The following is an 11,616-nucleotide window of genomic DNA, read 5'->3' as shown; positions in this document are numbered from 1 at the left end:
CTCTCCCGTCTCGCTGGTCACGGGTTCAATCCCCGGCGCTGGCAAACCTTACCTTGTCTGGATTCATTTCTCGTGTGTTTCGTTACATGCAGAGGTCGTGTGGGAGTGTAGTAAAGAGTAAAATTCTGGCATTTCATGGGAAATCTCAAAGGTGAGAGCAACGGAAATGAGCATGATTAACCCTTTTCATCCGTGATGCAGACGTCGGCGTCACAGTATGGAAAGGGTCAAGAGGAAATGGAAGAGGATTAATCCTCTTTTAAACCTCTCAATCCTCCTCTAAACTCCTCTTAATCCTCTTCCATTTTCTCTTAAGGGGGTGCGGGACACCTGAGGTCAAATAACTAAACTATCGGGTATTGCGATGAAACTAAGCAGGCATCTATGTTGCCTACATTTTGTACGAGCCAGAACAATGTATGTATACTTACATGTATACTTAACACTTAAAGCGCAGGCTAGATTTTGCCGCGCCTGGCCAGCCACGCGGGCATATTCACTCAAAAGCACACCTCACTTCAACCTCAAGTATCTTCTCTCTTACTGAGCTAACGCTGCTGAATGAGGTATCATTGTCAAGTCCTTTTCCTTAGCTGTCCTTTGACGTTAATTTGAACACCATATAAGCATTGGTAGAACGAGTACAGAGTTATGAAGTAGGAACTATGAAAACATATTATTATAGACAGATACCCACCTCTTGTTCTTATTTTCTATTATTTAGCAATAAAAAGCATAACTTTTTTACAGCTTCTGTGTACCATACCCATATAAAGCTCAAAAACGGCATGTTTACTGTACTTGACGACAAACTAATCAAATCTGGCGGCGTGATCATTAAAAAAATGCCATGCCCACTATTGTGGACACCCGCGCGGGTTAACCCGCGCGGTGTGGCCTTTCAACCCCGGACCCGTCCGTTGTGCCGGCCGATTTTATTTTATTTATTTATTTATTTTTTTTTTTTGAGCTTAAAAAATCCTAAGCAATTGTAAGATAATGGCAAAACATGCAAAAGTGGTTTAGCAAAGTGATTTTTTTTTAAACCCACCTTATATATGTTAGTGTTGCCTCTCGTTGGTGCATATTAAATGATGGTACTCTGACTTGGTTTTACATAGTTTTTATTAGTTACTGAATCATCATCAGACATGTCTGATAAGTTGATAACATATCCTCAATACCAAACGCGAATAACTCAGAGTAAATCTGTTCGTCACTCAACCCAAGGCGGTGCGCCATGACTGCCAAGCACTAACACTAACATGATCGCCGCTCATGTCCCGTACAAAATTTTCTTTGATGCATAACATACTAGATCTGTTTTTTAACTACATTGTAACTTCTATATTTTATAATTCTCTCTCTCTCTCTCTCTCTCTCTCTCTCTCTCTCTCTCTTGACTACCGCTACCGCAGTACCGCACGCCTCGTACCGCACTGGGAAAGAAAAAATGGGACGCATTACTCAACCGCACTACTCCGGAAAAAGTACCGCACCACCGCAACCGCATTACTAATTTTTCAGTACCGCGCCCACCTCTGGAAATTGACTGACCCAAACTAAACAATGGATGAAGGCTGCATCTCTCACCCCGCATTACACTAACAAGCTGTCTTCCTAAATGTGTATTGCGCCCGTTGTCCGCCTTTACCCTACTTTATGTGATGGAAACGAGTGGTATTATAGCAGTAGTAGTAGTAGCACCTCTTGTTAATGCTTTTATTTGTATTACACTATAATTGAAATGATGAAAGGGATGTCACTGCTATAGTCCACACACGCACGCAGCACCACAGGACGAGAAAGAGTTGATTGATTGATAGTTTATTGTTGCAAGTAAACAACAATTAAGGAGAAGGAAGGAACATGCCATCCCAACCCCCAGGCAGTACATGGTGTGAAAGAGTTTTAGTAAAACCATAAAACTCCGAATAAATGAACATGCAAATCTTAACAAAGACAAAAGGAGAATAATAGTGATGTTTTGTCAGTTGAGGGCGCACGTGGTGGTGCTGTGCCAGCTGTGGCCACAGGTCACTTGTGTTTGTAAGATGTGCGGGGAAGGTGAGGGTCAAAGCTCTGCACTGGGGCATCAGGTATGTACAGTGGTATGGAACATCAAAGAGTCTGTATGTAGTGAAGAGTGATGTTTATGTGCTGAGTTTCTGGCGTCGGGAATAGCAGCACAGGAAGCAAGTTTAATGGAGGGATTAGGTCTTGAGCAAGTTTCGTTGCTTTGGACCCGTCGGCGTGTGTGTGTGTGTGTGTGTGTGTGTCCTTCGACCTACGTTTACGTCTAATCCTGGTATAGCTTTGATTTTTGTGGGGGCTCCCGTGGTCCCGTGGTAGTCTGCGGTGGGGTGATGGAGCGTATAGGTTCGAGACCTGCCCGGTGCCATGGGAGTGGAAAGGTGGGCTCTTTCCGACACCCTCAGCCCCGTTGTTGGGCCTCCTCCTTGAAAGAATTGGGCATCTCTCTACCAGCCGTCTGGGTGGTTGCGCGGCATGCACCGGCCGCCTTCCTCCCTTGGGGTATATTCCCAACGAAAAAAAAAAAAAAAAAAAACTTTGATTTGTATAACTTATTTTGGTGTTCTACCGAAAGAACAACTTCCAAATGGTTAAAAGTTATATAAGTCTTCGAAAGAGGAGCTAATTTAAGTGATCATTTATAACTGTCATCAAGGATTACGACTCGCAGCTTCAATCGGATTTGAATACGATTAGATTTGAATGCCAGAAAGACTTAAAACCTAACAATCAATCAAACTATGGGGACAACCGTATCAAGATTTTTTGGTCCTTCTCTTTACTCAGTTATCGTGATAATCAAACATGCCCTTGGCCCACTATAAATATACGTAATTAACTATGACATTAATGTGCTACTTCAAACCATCGTCGCTCCTTTCGGTCCTTTAATATCTACTTCACATAATTTCCTTGTACTGTCATCCCTTTTCTGCTCACCCCAAAACTACCATACCCCCTCCTTGGCTCCGGGCATCTTCACTTTCACAGCGGTGGCTGAACGGATAGCAAGACGGCCCCGCGTTCAGGAGGACGCAAGTTCAATCCCCGACCGGTGCCACCAAGCTGGGATTTTTCAGCCGCCGCCGAGTGGCTTAAAACTACCCACATGCTGTCCAGAAGACCACCTATCAACCCGGACTCTTGATTCTAGGATTAAAGATGAGCTCCGGGAGGGCAGCATGAGCCAGTGCAAGATGGCGCCACTATAAACACTCAATCGCCTGCGCCAGAACGGGCTGGGTCGACCATCAGGACCCACCGGGAAGAAGCCTTGGACCGACCATCAGGAATTCAGGATCCACCGGGAAGAAGCCTACCGGCGCAATAGACCAAGACGTTAAAAAAAAAAAAAACGCTAAATCGAGACATGCCCGCTGCTTCCCCCCATCCCCAAGGACCCACAATGTTTGGAGAAAGGCTGCCAGCTAGCGATCTGTAGTAGCTTACTGTTCTCGCCTCAAGAGGTGACGATCGATGAACGACCAAATCCTGCTTCAATACTTACTGGTTGGTCGTTTGCCTAAAAGTTATGATCGTTAATCCACTCTTATTTATTTTTTTGTACAAGGGAATGCATTGTATAGGTAATAACTAATCTTTCGACCCTGGTGATATTTTATGCATTGCTTTGCTAACTAGTACGAAGAGTTATATTATTAGCTACTCTGTTGACTGATGATTTTATTCACCTTTCTCATATAACTAATGTACGATGCAGTCATGCCACTGACTATTGTCTTTACACCGACGAAGCGAACATTCCGGTGTGGCCTCGTAACTCATTTACGACTGTGATGTTTTATTTTTCTATTTATGACGTTGAGGATGAGGAAATGGAATCAGTCGAACGTTAGCTTATAATCACTGCCAGGGCCCAGGGTTGTCATATTTCAATAGTTTTGGACAGATTTTGTTTGCTGTTTTCAATAGGTCGCTCATGTGTATGGTGATGGATTGGCAAAATGATTTTAACCTGCCACTAAACATGACTACCGAAGTGCGCATTTTTTTTTTTTTTTTTCAGGGAGAACGTAGGGGAGAGCGGTGATGATTCGGCCACTTTTTAGAAAAATGTTTTTATATTTTTTTTTTAAGAAGTAGTGTAATTGTGTTGATCTCAAAATGTTCCTTCATCATTTGGCTCTTTAGGCTGCTAATATGACACTCGTAGCTATTTCCAGTTTTCAATTGTAAGTGATGAAACAAGTTTCTAAGTCGTCCGAACCATCCCCACCCGTGGTGATGGTTCGGCCAGGGAGTTGGGATGGTACGGACACTCATAGTACTCGCCATAATATTAATATAGCTTAAGTTTGATTGGCTAATAAACAAGATTATATCTACTACAAAACATTTGTATAAGGACATAAGTATCCTTTCAATATTTATAGGGGAAAAAATAAAAGGAAAACTACAAGAAATTTCTCAAAAATTTTGGTATTAGGTCTTCCTTCTTTTCTCACAAGCATAATATTTGAATATAAATCAACCAAATTAACCTTTTTATAACCGTTGCAACACCTATAATGTTTAAATTGATATACATTTAATAAAAATCATGAAAAAATCAACTGTCCGAATCATCACGACTCTATAAAAAACAAATTTGTGGTCACACTCCTTTTCCAGCACGAGAGCTGGGTGATCGTGTTATACGGCAATACCTTCGCCGTGCATCGCTGCGTCACCGAAATAATTTACATTTTGCTAATTGCCATGTTTTTGAAGTGAGAGCTTACGATACACCCTGCAAATATTACATACGAGATGCAAAAAAACATAAACTCGGACTTGCATCGAAAAGAAGAGCTCTGAGGGCGTGGTTGTCCCTTTGTGGGCTAAGGCAACAAAGTTTTGCAAATTCACACAAAATCTCGCGGCACTCACTCCCATACACTTTACGATAAGTGCTATGGCCGGACCATCCCACTGTCCGAATCATCACCGCTCTCCCCTACGTTTAGCATATTTGTCAAATGCTAGACTGATGATACGTAAGCTATTGCTTATATTTTCCTTGTTATATTAACCAGGTGACTTGATAAAATTGAGGTTAAAGGTGACGCAACGACCTCTTCTGAATATTTCATATGCTTATCACCATGGCTGACTTGTTACTGAGGGTACTGATATGAAATACTGTGTGTGTGTGTGTGTGTGTGTGTGTGTTCAAGGATGGGGACCATATTATATGTGGTATCTAGCGTGCCAAGTGGATAATCTGCCGTTGGACAGTGCATGCTCTGTATTCATTATAAATCCATAAGCCTCGATATGTGCTGCCTCTCATCATCCTCTGCATCTTTACATGCTGTAGCTTCTTATTGCGAGTTCTTCCGTTTATTTTATGGCTCACCATCTTTATTGATGAAAGAGGAAAAATGTGGCTTACCACGCATCCTTCCTGCCACGTGCAGACCAATATATAGGGGCTACAGGGCTCGCCCCACCACTGCATCACAGTCGAGGATTCCTCTCAAGATTCAATAATTGGTCACAGTGGACAGACCACTGGGTCCTCACTTCTTCACAAATAGAAAACTGATGGCTGAAGGGCCATGCACAGCTCTATTACTGTCAAGAGGCTTCAGTTTAGTTCCTAAGAGTTATGATTAAAATGTATGCAGTTATGATTGAAATGTCGTAGTATGAAAAGCTTGTAGAACACTAATAATGACGCCCAGCCCAAGGCCCTCGAGCACGTACCCCATCTAATCCTGGCAAGAGGTCGATCATTGATCTCGGCCTCTTCTCCGGCTCCACCAAGTCTTTTCATTTAAATGGCATGCTCCTCCCTTCTCCTTTGTTGTTTACTTGCAACAATAAACGATCAATTAGTCAATCAATTAATTATTAATGATCAATATATCATATTTTGAAGCAAGACGCGTAAATTTTGAAGTCAGGTATCGAGGTTTAATAAGTGAAGCAAATCATCAAATTAGTTGTTATTGTTGTGGTTTACATATTTACATTCATACTAAAAGAGATCAGTGCGCGAACGCGCGCCGGCCCGTCGCCTGTGCTGGGACAGGTCTGCTGCTCTGTATAAACACATCGATGGCAGGGTGTTGGTGTCCTTGTCTGTCAGGAGTAGAAAGAAAACGGCTGATGAGAAGAAAAGCGATGCAGCTTTAATTAAGACTCCTGTATACACAGTAATCAACAGTTGCTTATCTCTGGCTCACCTCGTGTCATTTCCACGTACACTACCGTGCCTGCCTGCCTACATGCAGTGCCGGGATGACAGTCTGGCGGTGAGACAGGCGAGAGCTGTTCCTGGCGCGTGTACTTTGCTTCCTGTTTACGTACTTGTTATTTCGGGATTTCACAGTTCTGAGGATTTTACTGCTCATAACTCCCTTCCGCCCATTAGTGCCACCTGACGGACTTTGCAAAACGACTTTTTAATACTTTTGTTACATGATGACTGTTGTGTCGGAAATGTGCATGTAATTAGAGGCACCAATCTCGACCTTGATCTTTACTTAGTAATGCAGTCCATTCTCGTGCAAATGTCTCTTGTAAATATCGGTGTTGAACATTTGAATGATATACAATGAGGACGAGAGAGTTGCAACAGACATAAGCCACGGCCACCAATTAACTACACTGCAACATTAATCACGCCGAAAAGTCGCATGATAGGGATTTGCCTGAAGGAGCCTAATAGTACGAATTTCCTCTGGGGGAAGACTCTTCATTCACCGCATACTTCTTAAATAGGGAGCTACAGCAGACCCATCGGGAGCACACACACATCACGAGACTCCGGAGGTCCTGTCGGTACTCTGAGTTCATGACGAAGTACAGGAAGAAATCGCAGCAAACGCCCATCATTTCCAGACAATTGGAGACGGTACGGGCAAGCTCTGCGGCAAGGCTGGTGCTGCAGTGGTCGGCCTTGGCGATGTAGAGTAGCTGTAGGACTGCTGCCGGTACGTTGCTGACTAGGAAGGCTGCCGTCAGAACAGTCAGCAGATACATAATCTGCTGGTCCCAAGAGTGGATGCTTTCCTTTCTCTGGCGTGCCACACACATGGACGCCCGCCTTGCTTTCACCTGTCGCACTGTCCTCAGGATTAATAGGTGCAAGACCACGAGGGTGATAGAGGGCACGATGCGGTGCAGCAACTGCAGCATCACCGACCACACCCTCCAGGCCACAGTGTCGAAGATGACGCCTTGAGCGACGCGCCATCCTTGCTGCTGCTCATTGTACTCCGCCGCTTGTGAGAAACACTTGGGTAGATAGAAGACGGCTGGGAGGACGTAGGCTAGGAGTATTTTTATTAATCTTGGTCCTGAGCCTTCCGCGGACGAGTACTGGTGTGGCTGACCCACGGCGCGATAACGCTCCATCGAGAGTCCCATGACGATGTAAGCACAGCTGCAATTGAAGAGTCCGTAGAGGGGCCCCTCGATGTGCGCTAGATAGAAGGCCCAGGCATAGGGGAGGCCCCACCGCTTTTTGAGGGATAGAGCCACCAGCACCAGGCCGCAGATGGCGCAGTGGGAGAGGCCCAGCCAGAGGAGGTAGGTGCGAGCAGGGGTTCGATTCAGTTGTGGGGGAGTGGTGGGTCGAGGTCGCAACAGCACCAAAACATTGAGGGTGTTAGTGAGGGCCGTCAAACCCAACAGCACTGGTAGCACGAACTTGTACGAAATTTGACACATTTGCTGCAGCTGTTCAGACTCGGTTATGTTGCGGGAGGCGATGCAGTAGCAAAGCGCGTGCATCTTGCATCCGCACTAGGCATTCGACACCGTCCTAGGAAGTGAGGCAGTCGCTGCCTCTTCCCTTAACATATAAAAATAGTTCTCAAGTGATCGTGCTACGAGATGCACCAGAGCCACACTGGAATACTCGCAACACAGCTTCTACATATACACTCCGCGGCGAGGCTGTGTTCACCTCGGCTAGTAGGCTCGCCTCTCGTTTCCCCGCCTCCGTGGCGTGCTGCCAGATCAGGCTAGTCATAAAACACAAGAGCCCTTCAGCTCACTGGTAAGACCAACGTCACCACCTCGGCTGCAGAAGCCCCGTGGTTAGGTGTGTACCGCACCACCGCCACTGTTTGTTGACGCAGCTTTACCCAAGTACCGCACGAATTAACGAACTAATACAAATAGAGCTCTAGCTCTCTCTCTCTCACTCACACACACACACACACACACACACACACACACACACACACACACACACACACACACACACACACACACACACACACACACACACACACACACACCATTGCAAATCGCAATTGTGGTAAAAAAGTCTAATGGAATGGGGAATGAAAATCAAAGCACATAAATTAAATCAACAATACTCGAGTGAATTTACGGTCAGATATCCGAGGCTCTGTACATGTTCCCTATGTATACACTATAGGCTAAATTTAGCAGGCGTTCTGTTAATCATCCCTAAAACAAATGTTTAGGTGCCTCTCGCGCGCTATGACAGCAGGAGTAGAGATAGTAGTACTACCCTAAGCGATGGGAGAACCTTCACCCCAAACTCTCCTCACCACACCCCGGCTATAAACACTCCTTCATGACGTTAATTTTGTTGCTGCTGGATAATGCCGCAGTTAAAGCCAAGGTGTCATCCTGTTTACGATAAGTGTTCTTTGTCACTTCTCTCCCTCCAAGGATCCCGTTTAGGGCTCATATGCAGTGCTGCGCAGTGAAAAAGTTTATACTTTGGTTGCGCCCTTCGAGCAGGGCACGGAAAACAATTCAGCAATATGCACCAGCTAATCCCACGGTCATTCTTTTTCTCTCGCGTAGTATACATCCGTGTTTACGTGGTTTACGTGGCCTACGCCCAACTGATTACGTAGGTCGAACGGGGGGGGGGGGGATGATGGTGATGCTGATTAACTGAGTAATGAGTAAGGGTTATCCTTTGTAATGTTATAATAAACAAATAATAGCAGTTATTGAAATATATTAGTCGTACTACTTTACAGAACTTAGAAATATTAAAAAAAGACATGCAGGCAGTTTTGTTCTATTGATTCTTAGGGGAATTAAAAGTAAGGTGACATATATGAAAAAAAAAACATTCAAGGGCGATTTGGCTCACGAGCCGCCAGTTCAAAAGTCCTGCTAGGTAGCTACGATGGCTACTCTGCCCGAAAAGTCTTTGTCTGCCCAAATCTGGGGGGGCGGCAGCTCCCTCAGCCCCCTGGCTTGTACGCCATTGCCAGTCCTTTTTTTTTTTTTACATCTAAGGAGACAGTTCAAGGGCTCAAAGAAAAAAATATAAAAAAAAGCCCGCTACTCACTGCTCCCGAACAGAGGTCAAAGGAGTGTCCAAAAAGAGAGGTCAATTTCGAGAGGAGAGGTGTCCTGACACCCTCCTCTTGAAAGAGTTCAAGTCGTAGGCAGGAGGAAATACAGATGAAGGAAGATTGTTCCAGAGTTTACCAGCATGAGGGATGAAAGAGTGAAGATGCTGGTTGACTCTTGCATAAGGGGTTTGGACAGTATAGGGATGAGAATGAGTAGAAAGTCGTGTGCAGCGGGGCCGCGGGAGGAGGGGAGGCATGCAGTTAGCAAGTTCAGAAGAGCAGTCAGCATGAAAATATCGATAGAAGATAGAAAGAGAGGCAACATGGCGGCGGAATTTGAGAGGTAGAAGACTATCAGTATGAGGAGGAGAGCTGATGAGACGAAGAGCCTTAGCCTCCACTCTGTCAAGGAGAACTGTGTGAGTGGACACCCCCCCCCCCCCCCTCCCGCCACACATGAGATGCATACTCCATACGAGGGCGGACAAGGCCCCTGTAAATGGATAGCAACTGTGCGGGGGAGAAGAACTGGCGGAGACGGTACAGAACGCCCAGCCTCGAGGAAGCTGATTTAGTAAGAGATGACATATGAAGTTTCCAGTTGAGATTTTGAGTTAAGGAAAGACCGAGGATGTTTAGTGTTGCGGAAGGTGATAGCTGAGTGTTGTCAAAGAATAGGGGATAGTTATTTGGAAGATTGTGTCGAGTGGATAGATGGAGAAACTGTGTTTTTGAGGCATTGAAGGACACCAGGTTCCTCTTGCCCCAATCAGAAATAATAGTAAGGTCTGAGGCTAAGCATTCTGTTGCCTCCAGCCTTGAATCGTCAAGTTCCTGTGGGGTGGGTCTTCTATTAAAAGAAGTTGAGTAATGCAGAGTGGAGTCATCGGCGTAAGAATGGATACGACAGTATCATGAAGAAAAAGATTTGGGAGTAACGATGCAAGACACACTATCCCCAGAAAAGCACATAAACAAGCTGTTTGGAGAAACCTACAGGATGATGTAAAATATAAGGGTATCATTCCAAATAAATTAGATAAATTCATGGACAGTGATATTAGGTGGGGTTAGATTCACGGGAGCTTAGGTTCAAAGGAACTGCCTTGTACAGGCCTACCGCCCTCTTGCAGACTCCTACGTTCTTATGTTATTATGTTCATTCACCCTTCCGCCACCATGGAAAACTCACGTAAGTCTCACACTCGCGTCCTGCACAGCCAAGCAAAAGATATTATATATAACGTAAATAAGAGAGAGAGAGAGAGAGAGAGAGAGAGAGAGAGAGAGAGAGAGAGAGAGAGAGAGAATAATAATAATAATAATAATAATAATAATAATAATAATAATAATAATAATAATAATAATAATAATAAACTTTATTTCCACTAGAAGTGAGTATTCTACACATACATTACACAATACACATTAGATATAAATGAAAAATATATACATTGTTATCATACAGAAGTCAGTAATTTATTTTTGAGCCTCGTTTTCAATGCAGTCAAGTTGTTGGAGTTTTTTTTTATTTCTGTTTGCTTCCAGTTGACCCAAGAAGCCCCGCTTGCTATCCTCCAACTGACTCCACCTAAATATGTGGGATTGGCTGTCTAGGGAAGTGGGAGGTGCAGTGCACTACGTCAAAGTTCGTTTGGTGACGAGGGTGGGGGTAGGTAGGTATACAGCAGCACGGAGGTCAAGGTCACAGGTTCTCCCTCGTACCTCGGGATTATCGGGTGAATAAAATGGCGCGCGCACACACACACACACACACACACACACACACACACACACACACACACACACACACACACACACACACACACACACACAACGCTTACACACACACACACACAAAAAGTAATAATAATGATAATAATAATAATAATAATAATAATAATAACAACAATAACAATAACGATAATAATAATGATAATGATAATAATAATAATAATAATAATAATAATAATAATAATAATAATAATAATAATAATAATAATAATAATAATAATAATAATAATAATAATAATAAGAATAATATTATTATTATTATTATTATTATTATTATTATTATTATTATTATTATTATTATTTTTATTAATATTATTGTTGTTGTTGTTGTTGTTCTTCTTCTTCTTCTTCTTCTTATTATTATTATCATATTATTATTAAACACACACACACACACACACATACATACAGACAGACAGACAGAGAGAGAGAGAGAGAGAGAGAGAGAGAGAGAGACCTATGATAACAAACATTTTTGTCCCCGCAG

At 43.6% G+C, this 11,616-nt stretch overlaps 1 protein-coding gene across 1 annotated transcript; it reads right to left on the bottom strand.

Moving 5' to 3' along the window:
* Nucleotides 1-6,245: 6,245 nt before the first annotated feature.
* LOC127004691 (probable G-protein coupled receptor B0563.6) lies at nucleotides 6,246-7,776 on the bottom strand. Its single transcript, XM_050872780.1, has 2 exons — nucleotides 7,192-7,776; nucleotides 6,246-6,287 (listed from the first exon to the last, which is right to left on the bottom strand). The coding sequence occupies exons 1-2, from the start codon at nucleotides 7,774-7,776 to the stop codon at nucleotides 6,246-6,248; spliced, it is 627 nt and encodes a 208-aa protein (XP_050728737.1).
* Between the last annotated feature and the right edge of the window lie 3,840 nt (nucleotides 7,777-11,616).

Source organism: Eriocheir sinensis, chromosome 28 (genome assembly GCF_024679095.1).
Source record: "Eriocheir sinensis breed Jianghai 21 chromosome 28, ASM2467909v1, whole genome shotgun sequence".
NCBI classification, from domain to species: Eukaryota; Metazoa; Arthropoda; class Malacostraca; order Decapoda; family Varunidae; genus Eriocheir; species Eriocheir sinensis.
The sequence above is the reverse complement of the archived record's forward strand: the minus strand, read 5'-3'. Positions and strand labels throughout refer to the sequence as shown.